At 37.4% G+C, this 25,808-nt stretch overlaps 1 protein-coding gene across 3 annotated transcripts in view; it reads right to left on the bottom strand.

Annotated features, from left to right (window-relative positions):
* Positions 1-1,490: 1,490 nt before the first annotated feature.
* Positions 1,491-25,808, bottom strand: part of brinp1 (bone morphogenetic protein/retinoic acid inducible neural-specific 1) — a 184,781-nt gene continuing 160,463 nt past the window's right edge. For 2 of the 3 annotated variants that reach the window (XM_079872141.1, XM_079872142.1), the window contains exons 7-8: positions 16,296-16,518; positions 1,491-3,832 (exon numbers count right to left, since the gene is read on the bottom strand). In XM_079872141.1, coding sequence (XP_079728267.1) covers positions 2,692-3,832; positions 16,296-16,518 — 1,364 coding nt within the window. In that variant the 3' untranslated portion in view covers positions 1,491-2,691. The remainder of the gene's footprint in view (positions 3,833-16,295; positions 16,519-25,808) is intronic. The other variant, XR_013821326.1, reaches the window with a different exon arrangement.

Here is a 25,808-nt window from a genome sequence, read left to right as displayed (position 1 = left end):
TTAACATTCCCATAATGTTTGAAAATTATTAAATGGAATGTTCCCTTAACTCTCATATAACTAAGAGAAGGAAAAAAAAATGGACGTTTAGAGAACATTCAGAAATAACATTTTCATAACTTAATGGAAAAGTTAGCAATACTTTTCTTAAATCACATTTTTGTAGCTGAAAAAATTGTATTTAAAATACATTTATGTCATACCAAGTATACTGCAAATCCATTAACATATATACTGACATATCGCTTGAGACTTACTGATATAAATATTATGGAAAACTTGTTTATTGCACAATGCACATTTCTTAAAATTAAGCCTAAAATATGTTTTAATGTCATTATTTATAAGGATTGTATGATCTTTGTGTAATATCAGTCTTTAAATGCAAGATAATTAAAGTGAACTTAAAGTATAGTTCCACTTTAACACAAGCACAATTATTTAAGTGTATCTTTAGTTGAACTTCAGCACTATTTCTGGATAATTAAAGTGCATTAAGTACAAAATTAGTTGTTCCAATTTGGCAGACTTCAAGTATACCAATTTAGTACACCAACAGTACAATTGCAGGATATTTATATTAAGTACATACATATAAATGTGTAGTATACTTAGCATAAAATAAATGTATTTCAAATACATTTTAGTATATTTTCTTTTTTACCAGAAAAAAATGTCTTGTGTGGTACAAACAAGCATTGGCCTTCTTATTAAATATAGCATTTTAATGAGAAATAGATTATTATTTGAAACATTCATTTTGAAGAAAGCCGATATAGTTATTTAAACAGAACAGCAGAAATGACATAAAGTACTTGAAAGCAGTTTCTCAGCCCACTGAGCGCTCTATGGGATCGTGAGACGGTGTTGTACATGTTTCCGTGACAGAAGTGTGTGTTCGTGTAGATCATTAACAGATCGAGCTCGGATCACATCATTTCAGCTGGTGATGATCTTGTGGGAGACCTGCGATATTTACAGAACTTGTGCTCGAGGGGTTCGTGTTCGTGTTTAATGGGCTGCGGTTCGTTTGCTGTCATCTAACAAGAGCTTTTGTTTCCATGGCTATATCAAGACAAAATAGGTATTTACACTTATAATACACATTTAACTAATTCATTAACCAAGTTAAGTCTCCTCTCAAGAGGGTATGTTCAATTCATGCAGAGTAGAGCAAGAAAGCTTTTGGCCCTGTTCCCAAGTGGCATGTGTTTAGATTTAGTATTCTTCCTGTTAAAATAATAATAAATAATAATAATAATAATAATAATAAATAAAAAGTGAAGGAAAGCATTAAAGGGATAGCTAACAGGCACTTAATAAGATTGGATAATAATGATACAAATTATATTAAGTAATGCTAAAAATAAAGGCATGCTCCATATCCTAGAAATAACTTTTTGAAGGTTAAATAAAACAAATAAAATAATAATCCCCCCCCCCCCCCCCCAGCTAAGATTTTAGATTAGAGATTAATCAATCAACATGTCAAAAAAGTTAAACCTGAATTGCATCAAGGAATATAAAACCCAAATGAAATATTACAAAAGTAAAGTGTACATTTGGTATACAAGCAGATTTTGAGATTAAAACCATCTTAGATATTTGAAGCTTTAATATACTGTTCTTGTGGATTCACTCTGTTAATGAAAATGCAATGGCTTTACAATGTCATGCCATAATCCCGCAGCACATATATATCATTTTCCTTTTTTTTTCAGACCACTGTGCTATATTTCATTAGAAAAGGACTGTAAAACAAAAATACAAAAGCAATTTATAGGACATTTCTCACAAAATGTGCCCAGCTTCTTTCTTTTTTTTTTTTTTTTTTCTTCTTTTTTTTTTTCCATCCCTCTGAGAAATGTATGGCTTTATGCTGACCCTTAAAGAAAGGAGAAATGATAAAATTTTGTTCACGATGCTGCAAAAAAGCTCGACACATCAGCAATCACAACGTGTACATTATGCGAAGCAGTACGAAATAGCATGAATTGATTATGTTGAACCGTAGATACTGCACTCAGGCACCGGAGCGACTCAAACCTCGGATCTCGCTGGAGAATCTGAAAACACAGGACAGGATTCAGTTCTTCTGGCGAGTGACAATAAAACTGGACATCCGGTGAGAAACGATGGACGCCTGAACTGAACTCACTCACTGCCAAGCTCTCTATGAAAGGACAAGACACAGTACAGTCAATGAATCCTTATAAAACATGTATGACAACATCATGGTAGTGTCTGAAATTAATTCCTGTATTTTGGTTCTGCCCTTACGTTAAATCTCTAAAAACGTGTTAAGAATGGCAGTTTAAGATGTACCTTTGTTCCCTCAAAGTAAAATCAAGGCCTCTGTGTCACTGGATGTTGAATTTAATAGTTTGTGATTTCTTTTCTCGTAATTAGGAAAATGACAGACATGCTTCGACAAATATGATACAGTCATTTTTTTTTTTTTTTTTTTTCTCGTTGTTGTTGTTTTCCTTTAGTAGTGAGCTAAAATGATTTCTCTCTGTATTTTTAGTTTTTCGTTTAACAATTACACTTACAAAGTTGTTAATAATACATCAAAAAAAAAAAAAAAAAAGCAAAGCAAAAGATTCCAAATCAAACCGAGAAAGAAAATATTTTGTTCTTCTTCTTCTTCTTCTTCTTCCCAGTTGTTGTTGTTGCTGTTGTTGTTGTTTTTCAGCAAAGTTTGGTAGTCAGGTGGTCCGATTGTTTCAAGATTTCGGTGTTGTACATGTCCAAGGCGTGATTGACGCGAATCATCTCGCTGTTGTTGAGCTTGAGTCGATGTTTCAGCATACAGGAGAACAGGTCCAGTTGGGGTTTCCCAGGAGCCACCGGAGGAGCCAGACGGTTAATCCTCTCCCGGATGTCCAGTAGCAGGAGCATGATGGACGAGGACGAGTAGAACTGGGTTCCCTGCGTGTACGACTGGTTGACCTGCTGGACGGCGCTCCTCAGCAGATCCGCGTTGAATCTCAAGCTGTATCCGAACACCTGTATATCTGAGATCTTGATGTATATCTGACGCTTGTTGGGGTCGGATAAGTCCACCGGGCCCTGACCGGTGTCGTTGCGCATGACCGTCGGCACCTTGGCTCGGCTTCGGAGATAAATGTGCACCGTCTCGAAAAACGTCTTCCATCGGTTTCCCAACAGAAGGGTCCAGTTAAAGCACTGGGAGTTCTGGATTCGCACTTTCTCCCAGCGCGGGTATCCGTGTTCACCGAACGGCATGCTCCATCCCTCCGAGTGGCTCCCGCTGAACGGGTTCACGTACACGAAGAACATCGGGTCCACGCTGCTGTTTCGCATCTGGCAGATCTTCATTGACAGGCCTACGATCATATGCAGGTAGTCCATACGGTTCTTGTTGCTCTTGAGCGTTAGCGACATTCTCTTGCGCCAGCGCGGGTCGAAGAAGGTCTCCAGGCGCACCTCGTTGCTGATGAATGTGGTGTGGATGTGGAGACGCGAGTCCATCTTCTGAAGCAGGTACTTGAGCTCCAGGTCCTGGAAGTCCAGGTCCGTTTCGAAGCTGATGAACTGCTCGCTTCGCTCCGAGTCCACGTTCTGCGGTTCGCATCGGCCGCGGTAAAGCTTGTAGCCCTTGTTGCAGGATCCGCACTGGGAGATGTTAGCTAGACTGCACATGGCACAGCTGTTGTTCCCGCCGATCACGCAGGGAATGGGTCGCTGGCACAGGGTGGCACCCGTGTGGCACACACACATGCGCTGGCTCTCCAGGAACGCTCCCCAGAAGCCGTTCTCGTTGCAGTAGAGGAACGACTGCACGCGGTTCAGCCACTGAAGCACCGATCTGAAAGCAGACAGAGAACAATGCAGTCAAGGCAATATATATATATATATATATATATATATATATATATATATATACAGGTGCTGGTCATAAAATTAGAATATCATCAAAAAGTTTATTTATTTCAGTAATTCCGTTAAAAAAGTGAAACTTGTATATTATATAGACTCATTACATGCAAAGTGAGATATCTCAAGCCTTTATTTGTTATAATTTTGATGATTATGGCTTACAGCTTATGAAACCCACGAAATCAAAATCTCAGAAAATTTTAATATTACATGAAATCACACAGTAATTACACAGTGATACCATGGTCATTGAACCAGGTTTTGGTTCTTTTGGCAGTTTGGGCCGGTGCAAATCCTGCTGGAAAATGAAGGAAGCATGAAGTGCTCTGGAAATGTCCTGGTAGACGTCTGCGTTGACTCTGGATTTAATAAAGCACAGTGGACCAAAGTCCTCTTTTCTGATGAGAGCAAATGTTGCATCTCATTTGGAAACCAAGGTCCCAGAGTCTGGAGGAAGAATGGAGAGGCACACCATCCAAGATGCTTGAAGTCCAGTGTGAAGTTTCCACAGTCTGTGTTGGTTTGGGGAGCCATGTCATCGGCTGGTGTTGGTCCACTGTGCTGTCCACTCAACGCAGCCGTCTACCAGGACATTTCCAGAGCACTTCATGCTTCCTTCAGCAGACAAGCTTTATGGAGATGCGGACTTCATTTTCCAGCAGGATTTGCACCGGCCCACACTGCCAAAAGAACCAAAACCTGGTTCAATGACCATGGGATTACTGTGTAATTACTGTGTGATTTCATGCAATATTCTAATTTTCTGAGATTTTGATTTCGTGGGTTTCATAAGCTGTAAGCAATAATTATCAAAATTATAACAAATAAAGGCTTGAGATATCTCACTTTGCATGTAATGAGTCTATATAATATACAAGTTTCACTTTTTTAACGGAATTACTGAAATAAATCAACTTTTTGATGATATTCTAATTATATGACCAGCACCTGTATATTTCAATGAAAGAAATGTACTATATTTTAGTTTGTTAATGCTTTTTTATTTAATATTTTGTATTTTTGGGGGATTTTATGGTACTACATCACATTTACGCAGTAGTTATACTCCATATTATTCCAACGCTATCACGACCAATTTGCACAATCTCACTCATACGAATTTGTACGATTTGTCTAAACCCCAGTGATGTGAGGTTTAGGTGTGGGGTCAGGGGTAGGTCATTCGTACAAATTTATACGAATTGGGCAACTCGTAAAATATGTACGATTTAGCAAAAATCGTACAAATTCATACGAGTGAGGTTGAATTTGCCACCTCGTGTCCAACTTAAACTGTAAATCTTGAATGCTTTAAAACACTGACTTAAGTTTGATCTCTTTTTTAAAGACGACACTTGGAACATTATTGCTGAAGCAAAAAAAGTTTAAAAGTGAACTTAAAAAAAAGTGACAGAATTTTACGTTTATTGTTATGGAAAATGCACAAAAATACTATTTTCAATTTTTAATAAGAAATCTGTATTTTCAAAAACACGTTTTACTCTAAAACTGCAATAAAATCAAAGCCATTAATCTAAACACATTGTGTTCCAAATTTGAGCTTGATGTCTAGAAAAAAGAGCTTTCAGTGAGATGTTGTTTGGCTGCAGTAACAAAAGATTTTACTAGATGAAATTCGTCTCCCATTCATTTCCAATGCAGCACAAATGTGAATAATATTTTTCCAGCACCACTTAATCTTTTCAAATCATGTCCATGATTTGTGTCTGTTCACATAGCAAGTGCCAAAACCTTTACCAAGTTTCCTACCATTCCGATGAAGTAAAAAAAAAATAAAAAATAAAGTTACCTTTTTCGGTCTAATATACCGAAGAGCACCAGAGGGTTAATAATGCAGCATCAAGTCCAAAGGCACAAAGCTACCGCCTCAGCGTACTGACGTTTGTTACAGTCTAATCACTAAAATGGATAATGTATTCTGTCAAATTTTCCCAATGCACACCTCGTCTCTTCTCTCCCCGCAGGCACTTTGCCTTGTCATTCTGAAAGCCTTTGGAGCTTCTCTGCTGCAGAAACCAATGCCGGAATTCTGATTTCTGGGAGACAAAGTGCTAAAGCTTATGATGACATGTTAATAAACCCAGAGTCGGATAAAAGATAGTCCTACTAGATATCCCTTGAACATGGTGTTAGAGAGACAAAAAAGCTACACTAAGAATTTGGTATTCTCAACCAAATTATGGAGAATAATGTTGTTTTATCATGTAACATGGGAACTTTGATTCATGGATCATTTTTGCTTAAAGTGGTAATTATTTGCTATTAAATTAATTCAATAAACCGAGCTCACAGGGAATGTTCTAGCAAGGTTATCTCAAATTTATGAACGTACGTTCTTCCAGTAATAACGTTAATAACATTAATAACCCTAACCATAACCCTAACCTTAACCTTCATTCAAAGTTATCTGGTCTATAATAATGTTTTTTTTTGTTGTTTTTTTTTTTTTTTTAAATGTTACTACTTTGGAACGTTCAGAGAACATTCAAGTGTAACGTTCCCATAATGTTTGAAGAATGATATGAAATGTTTCACATAAACCCTTTTAAAAAACTGGACGTTTTGAACGCTCAGAAATGATATTTTCATAACTTAATGGGGAAACTTTTTAACATGTATTTGTGATCAGCTCTGAATAAGATAAGTGTCATTATTCAACTCAATTCAGTCCAAATTCAGATCTGATAGTGTCAGTTCAGTTGAATCGATAATATTACTACTGTAAAAACTAATTGCCAGGCAATGTAAATTATGCATCGCTGTACAAACCACAAAACTTGTGCGATCCAGCGGAAGTGTGACTAATTATTAAGGCTGTGAAAAGATTAATCGCGATTAATTACATCCAAAATAAAAGTTTGTGTTTAAATAATATATGTGTGTGTACTGTGTATAATTAAATTTGTATATATAAATATACACACATGCATGTATATATTTAAGAAAAATGTGTTCTTTATATATAAAAAAATATATATTTATATATAATATAAATTATATATAAATATATACAGTATATGTATGCAAATATTTATTTAATATATACATGCATGTGTGTGTATTTATATATACAAAATAATTATACACAGTACACACACATATATTATATAAACACAAACTTTTATTTTGGATGCGATTATTCGCGATTAATCTTTTCACAGCCCTACTAATTATATAAACGTTTTTGAAATACAAACTCTAAACTCAAAGTCTCCAAAACTAGATGTGTAACGTAAATTGAAAGCAATGAATATGAACATTCCTTGAGTTTTCAAAAACTATCAATAGGGAAGTGAAATGGTAAACCTGTAAAAATAAGCATCTTGTGGCAATTCAATCTATATAAATAAAGCTATATTCCAAGCCAGACGTTATTTGATTTTCAGTTCGCTCCAGATTACTGGATCAATAAAAAGTTTAAGATTAGTCCCAATCTATTTGAAGCCATTAGAAGTAAACTCGCTTGTGGCGTTTAATACTGTATTTAATTTATTTATTGTTTTTCATATTTATTCGCAATAAGCAAGCTTTATATGATCTGACTCCCATATGTCTAAATGCTTTTCCCAATAGTGGCTTTCTGGTTTTATTTTGCACTAGTATTTGTTTAGCTGAAACAAGTGGCTGACTTGAGTTCGCCATGGGGGATGAAATGGAGACGACGGAAAAGAATGCTGTTTGTTTTCACATCCTCGTGTTTGTAATGGGGCATCACGGCGCTCTTCTGCACAAACTGCGTGATGTACATCATTGCAATTTCTGTTCTAATGGATGATGGATGAGTGGAGAGTAGAGTAAGCCATACGGACTGAGGGGAGGCCTGTATATCTGCTTCATTTCTTTTATTCAGTTAAAGATGCTGCAAGCGATACTGCAACCTGTCAGATATCTCTGTGTTGGCATTACACCAAGCTCAACCAACAAACCTTAGACAGGAATGAAAACAAGGCTGAGAGGGACAGACTTAAAGTCCCCCTGTAGTCAATCATTTTATCCCTTTAAAATCATCTTTGATCAGCAAAATGACATATTTAAGCGTATTTTCCTTTTAAAAAACAATTCCTCATGCCTTAAAATAGCTTGAATGTAACTCGACACCCTTGCCTCATTTAGTATGCACGGTGATATGCAATATGCAAATGAGCCCCGCCTCCACTCAGAGATCCACTGGTTGACGATCACACGTTGATCTGATTGGTTACAAGGTAGTTTGTGACGTCAGAAACACCAGCGATTTCAAAAGCGTGTTTTTGAGACTGTCTTTGGTTCACTGCAGTTTTAAGGAGGGAATACTCAGCAATGCTGTCGACTTATGAATTTACACATGCTTTGTCTTCAAGCACATTAAAAACACCACATAGACACATAAACAACATTAAAAACTGGATTTATCACAGGGGGACTTTGAAATGCGTTCAATGGATTGCACTGTTGTTTAACAGAACTGTTTGTTCAGCTGACGAAACATCTTTCCAGAAGAAGAAAAACAAATCAGTAGACAAAAAAAGGCTTTGTGCGTCTCTGACAGCCTAGTTTTCATCCATGTTAAATTCAATATCGCGTCTAACCTGACTAAGGTCTGTGGCGTGGGTTAACTCGTCTCACTCGTTCTGCTACTGACAAACCAACATCTTGGCAAACATCCACAACACCCAAGCATTGTGGTTCAGTTCTGCATAGCAAACATCTTCAGAAAATGCAAAGCTCTGTTATTTATGCAAAATTGTTTGTTACTGCAGAAAACAGCAAAATATGCATGTCATGTTTTTTGCTCATTACCTATGCAATGGAAAGATTTAGATGTTGAAGCCCTCCTTCACAGACTGGCATATGAACATAAAGCCACATTGCATAACCGCTCTGTCTGTGTTCTGTGTGGGTGTCAATAAGAGTCTTGTTCTTCCCTCAAAATGTGCATCATCTCACAGTCGTGGTTTATCAGGTAGAGCTTAACAACAAACATTTATTAATTACAACAAGCCAGGAAGCGTAATTTTGTGGCTTGGCATAAACTGAAATGGGCAGCATGGTTTGGTTACTCGTTTAATTGCATCGTTTGATTTGATTAAATATCACAGCGGCGTTTGCGATGCGTTCTGTCGTCAAATGGCACAGAAGTCCCCGAGGCGTGAATCTATCTGTCACTTCAGCGCCGGCTGGGGTTTTGCTCGGGCCAGAGCAATTTATCAGGCCAAGCATCAAAAGGTGTTTATATCTGCATATGTGTGTGATTCATACAAGAGCGTTTGGTGCCTTTGGACACAGATCCCGCACAGCGCTGTAACTCGCTGCTAAACTACCGTAATATGATGCATCGTTGAAGAAATCAACTAGTCACGACTGTTTCCCGAAACCGTATTGTCGTAAATTGGTCGTTCAGCCACGTTGGTTAATGACGTCACGCACGTGGTGGAGAAATAACTACTTTTAATGAATCTGTCTGAGATCGAATTAACGCTAGATGTCTTGCTATAAATTACAGACATGACATCTGAGGACTATTTCTCATTTTTCTCAGTTATTTTGCTTTATTTCCAGATTCAATCTTAGTCTCGTTCTTACACTAGAGCTCGTTCACACATGCGCACTCTTCAAAAACACTGCTTTAAATCTCTTGACAAACTAAAAGACGTAAATTACATTTGTATGTATTCTAAATAAAAGACACAGGTTGTACTGAATGTCAGCTTGCTTATTTAACTCAAGATCAGGATTTATTGAGTCTACATGTCATGCAAACTAGAAACTCTGCTTCTAACCACAGGTCGAGATCTGTCGCTCAAACACACAACTCTGCGATGCAGTTTGTGAATGTTCGTTGGAATGATGGTTTCGGGAAACACCGACTCGTTGAACTGCTGATAACGACTGAACTTGTGACCATAGTTGGCTAACGATGCTTTTGGGAAACGCACCCCATATCAATTCATTGAGTCTTTTTTATCTTCCATATTTGTACGTTTATTTAAATTTAAAACACTGTGCATTATCGACCACTCAGATCAGTTTACAATCAATGAATGCATGTATGTCGATAGATTGCTTATGAACTACTCTTGATGAACTGTAACAGTGTTGTAATGTTGTAGATTGCATGTTTTATCTCCCTCATCTGTTTGAATGAGAGACCGGAAGTAGTATAATATTGACATTTCAAAATAAGAGTCCCAGGCTTTTTTATAACTAAAAGTCTTGCATTATGCAGAACTTTTTTATTTTTTATTTTCTTCTGGTCATTATTGGCATTTTGACGACACAATAAACTGTATTAGGCTTTTATTTCGCCATTTAAAATGTAGTGTACCTTGTTTTGTATTTTAAATCATATTGATTATACAGTAAATGACTAATTTTATCCTTTTATTATTGATAAACAAATTACTTTGATTCATTTTCATTGCACCCACAAAGTTCTTTTTGCGCTCTTACATTTATCTAATTTCTTGGTTCATGTGACTCCAGTAAGGTCTGCAGTTGGTATGAAAGCAATCCACCGTGATTAACAATGTATAATTTGCACATTTTCATGCTCTCTGTGACACTTTTTATAGAATATTGCTCATAGCAGCTTGTCTCCAAATAAACTGCCTTCGGATCACAGCTCACATTATTTTTTGCCTCTTGTGACGCATTTAAAACTGCAAGTGCTGTTCTGTGAGTGTAAAGCTTTGGTGGTAAATCCAAGTGGACAAATAGTTCAATAACAGAGTGAAAAGGGCTTCATCCACTGTGGAGTTGTTACCTGCAGTAGTACAGTGTTTCCAACCCAAATGTATGATTTATGAGAGAAACATAAGAGCATGAGGAAGGAAGATATCAAACTTGGATTTGGACTAATCAATCGAATCACGTGTGGAAATGGCCTTAGAAGATCTCTTATTAGGGGGGTGGTGGCGCAATGGATAAGACACATGCCTTTGGTGTGAGAGACCCGGGTTCGAATCCACTGTGAGACACCAATGTGTCCCTGAGCAAGACACTTAACCCCTAGTTGCTCCAGAGGCGTGCGACCTCTGACATATATAGCAATTGTAAGTCGCTTTGGATAAAAGCGTCAGCTAAATGAATAAATGTAAATGTAAATGTAAATGTCTTATTGGGAATTTTAGCCAACGGAACATTTTTCAGGTTACCTGATCTTGGACTCTACTCAGGAAGGAGCAACAATAAAGCCAAAATATTCATGTAAAACTTGCATCAGCTTTTTTTCTTCTGCCAGGAATAAACACCAGCTGACTTTGAGATGCTTCCCTAAAAGTAGAAACTGCACGATTTGCAAAAGGCCAATAATTGAGAAAGTCGAGGTTAAAGCTGAGCTGTGGTTCCACAGACAGACCTTGTGCGTCGGCACTATTGCATCAAGAACGGGCGAGTGGAGTATCTCACTAATCTATCACAGTATATACGGAAGATCTGCCCTTAAAATAGAAGCAGCAGTGTAATCTACTTATCATAGAGGGGAAACATATGCAGCTCTCAAACCATGTCAGAGCGATCGTATTTACCAGACGAGCTCACATGAACGTAACTACCAAAGCTACTGGCTTTTTCTATTTTGTCAATGCAATTTAATGTGTTCAGTTATTTCATTTGTGTGTGTGTGTGTGTGTGTGTGTGTGTATTGCAGGAACAAAACTACAATTCACATCATTCTTTGTGACTACATATAAAGCATATCGAATCAAATACATTCTAAAACACCAAGCTAAGAACGAATATTCTTTTTTCTAACATTCAAAAAGTTATGAACAAACATTCCTCCAGAAACGTTAATAGACATTAAAATGATCTGGTCTTTATTAATAATGTTCTCAAAACGTTAACAAAAAAAAAAAAAAAAAAAAAAAAAAAAACACCTTTTCTCTGAAACTTTTCAGTTGGATGTTCATCTAACGTTTTTTAAATGTTACGACTTGTTTCGGAATGTTCAGAGAACTTTCAAAAGTAACATTCCCGTAATGTTTGAAGAATGAGGAAATGGAATGTTCCTCTAACGTCCACATTAGAAAGAAAAAAAGAAAAAAAAAAAACGTTTTAAAAACATTGTTTACATTTTGAGCATCCAGAGAACATTACAAAATAACGTTTTTATAGCTTAACTTAATGGCAACATTATCAAAACGTTCTTAAAACATTTTTTTTAGCTGTTCTTTTTTTTCTCTCGCAGTGGCACTAAAAAGCCCATTAAAGCCCAAAAGCACATTAAGTATCATAATAATGACTTCAGAACTTGTAAGTAGGAACTTTCTGGGAAAACTTGGCAGTAATCACAAGTAACCAAAGTTTGGAGCCAAGTGTTTTTTTCTTCCTCTAGATAATTGGTGTGCCATCAAACTGGAGGAATGTCTGCAGAATTGAGTTAGTTAACTTCTGTCTCTGGAGTCTATGGGGCGGATGGAGGCAGTTTTCTGCTAATAATGAGCAACGAGAAACTCTTCCTCAAGCGAGCAGCCATCTTTCTTCATCAGGGCCTTCAGGCCAAAGAGCAGGTCAGTGGAGACAGAGTCGACATGTTGAGTGACAGCACAGCAACATCTCGGGATGATATGCCATTATAGGGCTGATCTGAGCTCAGATGCTTAGAATGAGTTTAAAATAAACATAATTCAATGAACGCTGTATTAATGAATTCTACATCGATCTGAGAAGATACAGTTACAATGCATACAGTTGCTAATGAAGTATGTTCCTAGGTGGAAGAATTGTGTATTATGATTAGTATAAGTAATACACCAAATTGGACATGTGCATTGGAATCGCTCTAACTCCTGATATCTGTATGCATCAATTGTCTGTGTTCAGTCATAGGTTTCACATTATGTTTCTTGGGTTGTCATATGGGATGTAATGGCGTGTCTTTCGCGAAACCAATGGTTGGCAGCAATAACAGTAACAACCGTCTCAACAAGTTTTCAGCCTACGCTTACAGATGCAAACTTTTCACATGCTTAACAAGTTACAGTGTACTTGCAGCTGAAAGTCTGTGATGATCTGAACAGAATGAAACATGGTTCAGAAACCCTTCTTTAATGAGAGAAACTAGATTGTCACTGGAGAAAATGTAGGGCAGGACTTAATGAACACAAATGGTTCTGTCGATTGTACGATTTCTATTCAAAAAGGCAATTTACAATACAAAGAGTGTGTTGCATTATCAGCATGACTTGGGGAGCTATAAGTATAAATACCATGAAATATATTTTTTTTTGTCAAAGTGTCTATTAATTTGTAGTCTATTTTTTGTGCAGGCTTGACAAACTAGGCCAAGTAGAAGCAATTAAGTATCATTTTCCTTTTCCAAGTATTAAATTAATTTAATTAATTAAAAATGAACCTACACTATATTATAAAATTGACCCAAGATCAGTTGCAACATTAGACATGCATCATCGGTTCATGTCATCAATCAATCAAAAAATCACAGCCAATCAGAAGAGTGTGTGGGCGGAGTCTGTCTGCAAGCACATGTTCTCACATAAAAAAAATAAAAACAATAATAATAATAAAAAAGACACTATTTTAACACTATTAAAAATGCATACAGACTGACAGAAACAATCTTTGTCATGGTATAGACCAGTTTGAACGTTCGTGTTTCCTTTCACTTATTTTCAAGATCTGAGGTGAATTATCTACTGTCGTTTTCAGTACGGCTATTAATGATATTCAAACTCAAATTAAATTATTTTAACATTAAATAAAGCACATAACCAGTACCTGAGATTATCATTGTCATACGTTGTATGTTGTTGTTCCAGCCGCGACGTCACATAAATAGAAACCGCTTCTCAAATATAATCCACTGTCGGTTGTTGCGTATCGCCATTGTGGCTGATTAGGACCAAAACTCGGATTAACATGGAAAAGTTGCACGATGTAAAGGTTTTGAGGCTTAATGGAGCAGCATTTCAGAAGCACTAATGGACCACAACACATCTGGGTTAATGTGGGGTTATTTTTCTGCCACAATTGCAAACTTATTTTTAATGCAAAATTAGTTTTCGTTTGCTCGAAATACTTTCTGATTTGTGAGATGAACATTTATCTGCAAAACTCAGTTCATGCACGTGGGAAATGCCATTTTGCGCGCTCAAAATATTGTGGCAGAAAAATAACCCCCTAGGTTAATGGTACAGACATTTTTAAGGATATTTGAGTACTAAGATTTGTTACCGCCACAGTAATTGCATACATTAAGCATGTTCAACGGAATTGCATGCATGCTTGAGTAAAGTATGATTCTATTTAAAGAGCTAATTTAAGACGAGGTGTATAACCATGAGGATTGCATTCAAACTCTATGCTTTCCCCCAGAGATTGTTTACCGTGACGAATTGTTACCCTGCTGCTTAGTTTATTAAAATAGGATGCTAATTTGGTGCACTGTTATCAGTTAGCTAAACTAGCTGCTCTGACTTTGAAGTATGAATATAGTCTTGCTCATAAACAGAAATAGACTCTCTCACTTCCAGCAGAACAACACTCTACTTTGAAGTCCAGTGTTTAACGAATTAGCCCCGAAAATCACACTAGACTGAACCGATAACAACTTACCTGGAATTAAAATAGTCAATCCCATTCTGTATTCCTCTCTATCTGTCGTTCTCTCTCACACACACACTCTCTCTCTGTGCTCTTGCCATCAAACGCGCTTGATGTGAGCCCTACAGAGCTCAGACTATGCTCTGCTCGGCTTTGATAACGCTTCAGCACAGACCTTGTCAAAGCCGCCATTGGAGCGTGGGTGAGCCACTTCCACATTAGTGACAGCTGATGCTCTCGCACTGCTTAACCATATAAACATGTTTGTAGTTTATTTTATGTGCATTTAATAGTGTGCATATAATAAGTCCAGTTGATGAACAGGTTACTTTATTTGTCTACATTCAAGGCAATACTTTTGACAGTGCACTCTTTAATTTCAGTACAGTCTGGAAACAGCACTTGTATTTATCCATATCAACTGTACCACAGCTAACAGGGAACGTTCTGACAAAAAGCATAAAAAAATGAATCAAAGTAATGTTCAGAAAGCATCTGATCACAGAGATGTGGATGTTTGAACCAGCATCATGTCGACAGATGAGGTCATTAAAATTACACTGTTATGATAGTTTGATTATAGTGTATATTTGAGACTATAGATCTGGCTCTGTAAAACTATAGTTTGAATGAATCTCTTTTCTTTACATGACACATTGGGCCCTATTTTAACGATCTGAAACGCAAGTATCAAACGCGAAATGCTGTGGGCGGATCTCGGGCACTGTTGCTGTTATACCGGCGGGATAAATGACTCTTGCGCCCGACGCAAATCTAAAATGTGTTGGTCTGAAGTAGCTTCATTACTCATAGGTGTGGTTTGGGCGTAATGTGAAATAAACCAATCAGAGCGGCATCTCACATTCCCTTTAAGAGCAGGCGCGCTTGTTCCATGGCGGATTGCTATTATAACGGCGGATTTGCCAGGAGCGGTTCACAGCCGAGGAGACCGACGTTCTCGTCAGGGCCGTAAAACACAGAGAAGTGACATTGGGGATGGAGAAACACACCCAGATTAGCTTCGGTTAAACAGGCGTATAATAATTTGGGTAAATGTGTAAGCTAGATTTATGCCTATTTTTTCACATCTTCATGGACACCACAATGATTTCCCTCGTGTGTTAATATTTTTCCTTGTAATTATGTATGGTTTGCAAAATTTGAACTGCTGCGTTTGTGTAGATGAGAGAAGCAAAGTGTATGTGCGGTGTGCACACGCTACATTATGGCCAAGCATGCGCCCTTAAAATAGCCTCTGAATAACATGCGCAACGCGCCACTGACTTTAGACGAGGTTTCTCCTGGTCTGTGGCGGAATTGTTTTCTGAAACTGCAAAATAGCACCAGGGAACGTTTGCGCCGGAACACGCCTCCTCTTTTCGCTGAACCGCCCCGGGAGCGCAAGTTCATTCCCTAATTTAGCGACGTGCGTCTGTGGAGGGAAAAGTCTGTTGTGCGTCGGATGCAAAATAGGAATGATACATGCGTCGCTGTACAAAGTCAATTGCACTGGGTGCAAGATAGGGCCTATTTACACTACAGTCCAGAATCACTCTTTCTGCATTATCCTGAATATTTTTGTAAGCATTCATTCAAATCTCAAACCATTAGGCAATGACTGCCCCAGCTGGGATACTTCATTAAGGAGAAAAACAAAAAAACTTGAAGTGCATGTACCTATTATCTAGGAATAAACTCCTGTAATTTTGTGATTGGGAGCTGGTTGGTTTAGTTCATTAATCTGCTGAAATCCCTATGGAGAAAATGAATGGGGAAATGCTTGCTAGCTCTAATGTGATTCTTCAGTAAGGGAACATCAGGTCTCTCACCTCTCTCTGGGCATCTGGTGGTTGGGGTTGTGGTGGCAGCGGATGCTCAGACCGAAGAGTTTGCGGGCTGTGCGCTGGATCTTCACTCTCTGGGCCTCTAGAGAGCTCTGCAGGAGCCGATAGCGGTTCTGGAGGTCCCAGTCGCTGCCCCACAGCAGGTGCACACTGCTCACGGGGAGGAAATGGGTCGCGGGCAACCGTTTCAGGAAAGACTTAAACTCATCTAGGAGAGAAGGACAGAGAGAGACAGGCGCTCATATAATGGAGGACAAAAGCATATCCACATAAACCACATAATGATACTTTGTGGGAGATGGAGAAAATTATTGACTTTTACGGACAAGGATTGATTTTAACCACAAACACTGTTGATACTCATAGAGAGCCTTCAGAATCCCGAACAATTTCCATGTCCTATTTTTCAAATCTTTCAGTGTCTTTTAAAGTCATCATGCAAAGCCATTCGGCATGCATTTTACTTGCGTAATGTGTAAATTTCCAAGTGAAATAGGATATTCAATGAGTTAATAGCTTAGAAAGGCTGCCTTTCCTACAACAGTAGCCCAACAACAATGACTAAACAGCCATTTAACTAGTTAACATTAATAACATTAACCACTTCCCTGTGTGTAACGACAGTTAAAAATGAAAGCCTGAGCAAGTTATTTCATCATATTAAAGATTATGGTTTTGGTTTCATTTTTGAACAACACACCGGCAGATGTGTGAAAGGTTTGTCGAGTGAGAACAATAGAAACATGAATGGGGAAGTTCACCACACCAGACATAGACAAGACTTCAAGTATGTGTTTACAGGGCAATAAAATCTTATATTAGTCTTTTATTATCCTTCTCTAAAAACACACAACAAGGTCTTAGAAAATATTTCATAAACTTCATAGTTTTAGAGATAACATCCTCAGATTTGACTTACAGTATGAGCAAAAATCTTTTTATTTTGGGTATGTATGCCCTACTTGCCAAAATGGGATGTGTGGGGAAAGGGGTTAAAAGGTCAGGAACAGACTTTTTAACGGAGCTCTTAATTCCGAACTCTCAAAGTTCACCAGATTCATGCATTTAGCTTTAAAATGCATTTAACTTGCATTTAAGCCACTGAACCATGACCAGGAAAGTGTATTATTGGAGTAAAAAGAGTCAAATAGAGTTTATGCTCAAGTGCAGAACAGGTCTGCGAGATCTCCTGTGCTTCAAACAGAGGAGATAGTTCCTCATCGGAAGATCTAGACCGAATATGGCCCGCAGAATCTCCTAATCAAGTCTCTTTTCTGCACATCAAGCTGAGAACATCGTCACTGAAGGAGGTTTTCTCTGTGGACTCTGAGGGTACGAGGCGGCGAGCACTTGCTCTCCTGATCCCAGTTTTTCTGGGGAAAAGGAGAGGCAAATGCAACATGAGGTAAAATTTTTATAGGGGCAGTCATGGCCGACTGGTAACCCAAAGGTTGCTGGTTGGATTCCAGTAAACGACTGAGGTGCCCTTGGGGAAGGCCCAGAACCCTTAATCGCTCCCCAGGCGCAACAGCATAATGGCTGGCCACTTGGGATGGTAAGGTTCACCGATTCGCAACGGTGCATCGGCATAAAAGTTAACAATGCGATGCATCGATTTAAATAAGTGTGCATCGGATACAAATTGGCATTTGTATCGGGGTGCATTGTTTCTAAACGGTAAAAAAAGATTTATTTATATATAATTATTAGTAGATGCGTTCTACTTTTATTATTTAGAACGTGACCAATATTTATTTTTTTTCCATTGCATCGTATATTGCATTGAATCGCATTGTGTTGAATAGAAATCGGATCGCACTGCATCGTAATGGGGTGAATCGTATCGCATCAGTAGCTGCTTCATATGTATATTTAACGTATCGTATCATTGGCAATGCATCGAGATGCGTATCAGTTATGGAGATGCACATCCCCACTGCCCACTGCTCCGGGTGTATATCATGGTTTGGAGTGTGTGTGTGTGTGTGTGTTCACTACTCACTATTCTAATGTGTGTGCACTAACTTGGATGGGTTAAACGCAGAGGACAAATTCTGAGTACGGGTTACCAGATTTTACTTTCACTTTCACAAGCTAATTTTAGCCTCAACCCTATAGGACTGGACACCCCTGCTTTAAACACAGATGTGTGCTGTGGTCCAGGAATCACATGACAGACGTAAGGCAGTCAGACACGCAGTCCACATGAACATGCCTGTATCCGGCGGCACACACAGGGGAAACGTGTGTGTTCGACTGCAGTCAAGGTTGGGTGATGTCCATTAAAATACAGTATATGCAGCATGGTCATATTGGGGATGTCAATATTATGGTCTAAACATGCACTCATGGTGTTTAACAACTCCACCTGCTTGTTTCCTTTCATGTGTTTGATATGCTATTAAAACGACAGTGTGACATCTGAATCCAGAAACCGCCTCAGGCCCAGCGCAGCGACTGTCTACAGAGCGGATGTGTTTACTGATGTGTTACTGGATGGAAATTATTAGTCCAGAGTAAGAGGGAACCGACATTAAAAGAATATACTTTTTAATAGGTATAATATATATATATATTTATATATAGGTGAAACTTGAAAAATTCAAATATCGTTTGAAAGTTTCTGTATTTCAGTAATTCAAATTAAAGGGTGAAACTAATATATTTAGTATATATAACTATGCATGATTATACTTTTCAGAGGGCCGACATTTCTGTATTTAAAATCTTTTTTTTTATTATTATTTCATGTAATATTCTAATTTTCTGATATTTTGAATTTGGGGTTTTCATAAGCTGTAAGCCATAATCATCAAAATTATAACTTTTGCACCATATTCAAATTTTTTGAGTTTCACCTGTATATATATATATATATGCAGCGCTAGTGTTGGGCTTAAACCCTGAATCATTTTAGTAAACCGCTTAATATTTTAACTGAAGTTTTAATTAAATTTTAGCCACTAATAAAATCATGCAGTTCTGCTCTATTCTCAGACATTAACCTGGAAGCAAGACTCTTGACTTTATAAGCCTGGTACATATTTTAGCTTATTCTCCAACAAAGAAGTTCATGAGTATATATATATAGCAGAATTCTGACTATTCCAGAGAAAGTTGGTCAGTTTTCCTCCATTCAGAAGTAATAAGCACATAATATTCAGAGAAACAACTCCGAAAACAAAGCAGAATAATACAGTGCTCCAGGGATTTGTTGGCAAACTTTATGAATTAAGACATTCAATGTTTTTTTCCCAAAAAAACTCTGTAATTAACAGAGCTTGCAAACATTAGTACATCAAAGCAATTATTATTTATTTGCATTTATTTTTGGAAAATGCTTATTGTAAGAGTCTGCTATCATCTAAAACTGTGTACAATGTGCACCTTTTGAAACATTGTAATGTTTGTTTCTGTGCAGCATTCGTACGATCACTCAAATAATTTGACTGTATGTACTTTGGAAAATAGAGTCTGAATACTTTTTAATTTAAAATGTCATACAGTGATACATGCACCTTGTTAGTTATAGTAACAATAATTTTGAAATATTGAATGCATAACACTGACAACGTTCTGATATAAAACATTTCCATGTGAATTTTAAACTGCCTTAAAGTCATATTGTTCTCGTTCTCCGTGCGCTCTGTCTTGTGTGAGTGTGTGGATTCGAGTTCACTCTTCTGTCCACGTGTGTGTTTTGTGTAGCATGTTTCCATGTTATGTCTTGTGTGAACATGTGGCTTATGAGTGTTCTCATTAGCTGTGTGTGTGTCCTGTTTTAGTTTTTAGTGTGAGAAGAACATGGCTCTCATGTTTGTTTCTATGTGCCATGTGCTCTCCTGTCTATTGTCTTAAAGGGACAGTTCACTTAAAAATTGAAATTCTGTCATCATTTACTGCCATTCTTCAAACTATCTTCATTTGTGTTCAGCAGAAGAAAGAGCTTCATACAGGTTTGAAACAACTTTAGCGAGAGCAAATGATAACAGAATTTAAATTTTTGGGTGAACTTCCTTTAACCTTCTGGTTATCTGATTATTGGTTGATTTGTCCCACCTGTCCTCCATCTTTATTTTGTTTGCTGCCCTATTTATTCTCCTTGTGTTTTCAGACTTGTGCCAGTTCGTTGTATAACATACTTCGTGTTAACTTGCTCCCTGTCTACTAGACCTGTTTAGTCCAGCTGCCGGCCTGTTCTTCCCCACAGGGAAGTTTTTGTTTATTTTTGGGATTTAATAAAGACCATTTTCTGTCCTCGCCTCAACCCTCCAAGCCAACCCTGACACATATTCTATTATTTCATCAAAGGATGGTCCCACATCCACACATGTCTGTGCTAAGCCCTAAATATCCACATTGTTCCCAGGCAGAACATTATTTCTAGTGATGCAATTACAGCTCCGTCTACTTGAATAGGAGGAGACAGAAATAACGGTATGATCAGTTGTGCTCCTTAAAGGAATAGTTCACTTCAAAATGAAAATTCTGCCATCACTTATTCACCTTCAAGTTGTTTCAAACCTGTATGAATTCTTCTGCTGAACACAAAGGAAGATATTTTGAACAATGTTTGTAACCAAACAGTTGATTTCCCATTGACTTCCATAGTAAAATACTATGAAAGTCAAAGGGGTCCATCAACTGTCTGGTCTAATGTGAGTATCTATAGTAAACAGCTGATTGGCTCGACATGTTTAAAGTTTCGATTTATGTCATTGTGGATCGTGTCTCAACACTTACTGACCGATAACCTCTCCGCTGTGAGAGTGTGCAAAAAGGAAAAGTGTTGTTCTTGTGTTCCTAACTGTATATATACAGCAGTAATGATGTTCTTACTGTGATTTTCTCACCCCTGTTAAAACAGCTGATTTTTGTGACGTAAAAAAATGAAACAAAGATGAATCACATCAGAACTTTTGTGCCCTAAATGTAAAATTTACAACTTATTTAAAAAATAACATTTAAAAATAACCTAACGGCAAAAGTGTGCACTCTTTCATAATTGCGTAAGTGGCTGTGTTCAGAATGAATTAAAATTAGTAGCACATCAATTAGTCTTCACCTGAAGTGACTTTTTCTGACATCTTTATAAACTGTACTAGCATTTAAAAGTAAGTTTCAAGAGTTTTCAGGTGCCTCTGGGTCTTTTGGAGTGTATTTCTCAACTAATGTGCAGCATTTTCACACACACAAAAAAAAAAAAAAAAGAAAAATCCCAGAGGCTTCCTAATTTTCGACCCTATTATGACTGGAATTGTGAACGTAACTTGTGAATGACGACTCACGCCCAAGCCAGCTGAAAAATGGAGACGATCATAGTCAGTCACACCTCAAAATAATGGGTTGGGTGGTGATGATGATTTAAGAACTTATTGGCATTAAAGTAGGACATTATTAACACGTTCAAACAATTATCACTTCCCTAATTCATAAGCTTGACATTTCAGGAGATTCATCTGTTCACGCCACATTTGGCGCTCGAGCGCTTTCTCCTCGGGCCGGTCCAGAGGAATATTGCGGCGACCTTGAGGTTCACAGACTCAATTTGAGCGTCCTCTGCTCTATATAAATATATCGCAGTGTCTGGTTTTATTTGGACCTTTTATTAACGGTTAATAATATATAAGCTAGCGTGCTCATAAGGTGGATATTGAGCAATCACCTTGGGGAGTAACCCATTTCTGCTTTATGTTTTTTTTACTTCCGAAATATTTGATCAGCGAGGTGAAAGATGTCTGTCGGCGTGTGAGTGGCATTAAATGCGATTTACCCAGAACAACGCTCACTTTCACCTTTTCACAACCATTCTGCAATGCTATATTAATAGTCGTCATCAGATGAATGACTTTTCACAGCTAAAAATGTTGAAACGGGGTTAAGCTATAGTATTAAAAACACATAAACATCCCGAAGGTCACTATCTAGCTGCTGTTCTCCATCATTTTTTTGCTTTTAACTGTATGCGGTTATAATGTTATTGATGCTTTTGAGTTCCTCATATCTCGCATACTGTTCATTACTCTATTTAGTGGACTAATAAAGCCTGAGATTGTGTTTCTAAAGGATTTACAGATCTAACAGATATGGTAGCGCAATCTGCCTTTAATGTTATAGCCAGAAGTTATTATAAATATTTAAGGCCTAGAAATTCATAGCAATCAAAGCACATATTAACATAAAGAGGCTGTTTCAGTGTCAGTGCACACATAAACACTTTACAGGTTTGTTTGTTGTTGTTACATTAACTATGATTTATGGCAGCAATGGGAGAAACAAAGCTTTTAGAAACTTTGAATCGAACTCTGAATCGATGGTGTAAATGTAGTGATAACATGCATAAAAACTCCTTTCACAAACCAATTGCAAATGTTTGAATGAAAGTCTAATACCATGCAATTAACACAATCATCTAATACCATTAAATATGAAGTGTCTGTAAAACACGTGTTAACTTATTCAATTCTAGAGCTTGTTTTATTTGTTTTATGGAGACTGTTAACTACAACTCTTCCTTTTTATTATACAAATGTGTCATTACAAATAATAAAAGTGATCCAAGATCAAGTAAAACGTATAGATACAGACACATATCATCATGCAAGTAAATGTACATATTTGCAGCAGTGCAGATCTTATATCTGAGAAACAGTTGGTTGGAAAATAAATAACATCCATTCATAAACCTGCACAGCCTTTCTATGAATCCATCTTTTGGGAGTGGGAATGGAGCGTTCTCGCCCGTGGCGTGTGATTCGAGTCCAGGCGGCGGGGTGAAATTGACTGTTACAATAAAGCGCGAGAAGTGCCTCTTCTCCCAGAGAAAGCATTGTGGGTCTCTGAATTATTCATGCTTGCTTTATTGCAGATTGGCTCAAAGAGAGAAGTTAGCATGCAAGTCTTATGCAGAGTTTTCGGCACAAGGTGGCTCACATATAACAAGCTGATTAATTAAATTTAAAGCGTACACTTTCTCACCTAAAGTGAAGGTAAGAAGAGACCTTGAAGAGACTAGACCATTTCCTTAAATATGCAGCCGTTTGTTACGCTCTTGCATTGACTTGATTTAAACAGTTTTTTTTTTAAAGTTCGTTTGATTAACATTTGAAAGTTTGAGGTCATAAGAAATTCATTGTTTTTTTTTTTTCTGCAAGGCTGGATTTAATTAATTAAAAGTGAAGTATTTTATAATGTTACAAAACATCTTTTTGAGCATCAAATCATCATATTAGAGTGATTTCTGAAGGATCATGCGACACTGAAGACTGGAGTAATGATGCTGAAAATTCAGCTTTGATCACAGGAATACATTACATTTTACTAGATATTCACATAGAAAACAGTTATTTTAAATCATACAATTTTTACTGTATTCTTTATCAAATAAATACAGTCCTAGTGAGCAGAAGAGACTTCTTCCAAAAACATTAAAAAGTCTGACAAACCCCAAACTTTTGAATAAAAGTGTATTAGATAAATTATATTCTATATATATATATATATATATATATATATATATATATATGTGTGTGTGTGTGTTTCCACAGCTTGCATGGACCCTGTTACACATTGTATAAAGTTTTGCATGAAAAGCCTGTGCTGTAATAGCATGCATATAATAATATATTCATCTAATTGTATACTTTATGTTGCATGCATTGCAAAGCCATTAAAGTTATTTACTTGTATAATAATAGGTTTTAGTATGGGATGAACAATGAAACATTGCGTGAACCAACCCTTCTGAACCTTTTAATGCATATTGTTGCATAAGTGCATACCTTTTTTTTTTTTTTTTTTACTGGATAATGTGCATTATTATTATTTTTTGTACATGTAGTTAACCTGTTTACTTTTTTTTGGTTTGTTGACTGGATGAAAATAACTAAATGATGTTCTCTCAGTAACTTGCATTAGAAAATGAGTGAAAAGGCAAGTATAATGCCTATAAAGATGGCTGGCGTATAATGAGCGCTGGAGAAGAGTCGAGAGCTGCTCCTCTATTGAATGAGCAAACAGACGTCTTCTGTTTAATTCCAGCTAAATCAATGCAGACGACTTCAAACGTCACTTAGCCCAATTAGTGAAGCCGAGGAAGTGTGGGAATCGATCCGCCAATGATTACAACACCTGACTCGATGCTCGCTGTCGCCACGTCTACTTATTAGTCATGATGTGTAGCGCGGTGAAACTGTCATATTTGACAATGCATGGTAAAACTGGCACCAGGCCAGACTTGCTGACAGTCCTGATGAGCTAACTCGCCCGCTAATGCTGTCAGATCAGTGTGGCGCCGTTCTGCAAGCTCACTCAATTTACGGTTTTGAAGGGACATTTCCGACGAAAAGTGAGAGATAAAATCTCCGGCTTTTGGCAGAACTATCCTCAGGCTACGTATACATTAATCCGGATACATTTGAACACGCCGTTTTCTATTAAAAACGCTCTCCGTCTGTCGAATTCAGGCGTTTTCCAAAAGTTTCTCATACACATTGAAACGTCGGAAAACGCTACATTCACATTTACTGCACGTGTGTAAAACCTCACAAAAGCTCACTGAGATGATACAGATGGAAAAATAAAGGTAACACTTTATTTTACAGTGTCCGTGTTACATATGTTACATGTACTTACCATAGTAATAACAGTAAATTATGCATAATTACATGCAACTAATCCTACCCTAACCCTATAGTAAGTACATGTAGTTAATTAATATTACTCAGTACTTAAATATATAATTACACTGTAACAATGATAATTTAATTTAGCAAAATATCTCAGCTTTCACTGATCGTCCAGGTCGCTCTCACTCATCATTATATATTTGGTCTAAAACGTTAAAATTGTTCTCATGTTTTGTCGCAGGACAGCAGATACGAGTGAATTGTCTGTCATCTTTGCAGGACTGTGATATGAAGAGTGTGTGAAGTAACATATTTTTGCAACAGTGTGAAAGTGAATATAACAGGCACAATATTGGTATAAACATGAAGATCTGTTGGTACAACATGCGTCACATGACTAAACTTACGTCATCGGTTTTAAATACCTCAGTTTCACAGTCCACACTACAACGCCAAAACAGCGTTTTCAAATTGATCCATTTTGGAGAGTGTTTTCAAAAAGCTTAGTTTTCATCAATAAAAACGCAGTCTCAGTGTGGACAAAAGGCTAAAACGGAGAGAAAAATATGCATTTTAAAACTAAAACGTATTAATGCACTGCAAATAAATGCTTTTCTTGCTCAGTATGTTTGTCTTGTTTCCAGTTAAAATATCACAAAATTCATAAATCAATATGCAGTTGCTAAAGTAGTAAAATGGCATAAGAAATTGGGCCCTATCTTACACCCAGCGCAATGCAGCGCCAAGTGCGACGCAAATGTTTTTTGCTAGTTTCAGCCCGACGCAGTTTTCATTTTCACGTCCTGCGCCGCGTTGTTTAAATAGCAAATGCATTTGCGCCCATTTGTGCGCCCATGAGCTGCTGGTCTGA

This window comes from Squalius cephalus (genome assembly GCF_949319135.1).
Source record: "Squalius cephalus genome assembly, chromosome: 5".
Lineage (NCBI taxonomy): Eukaryota > Metazoa > Chordata > Actinopteri > Cypriniformes > Leuciscidae > Squalius > Squalius cephalus.
Note: the sequence above shows the minus strand (reverse complement) of the source record. Positions and strands in the feature narration are given on the sequence as shown.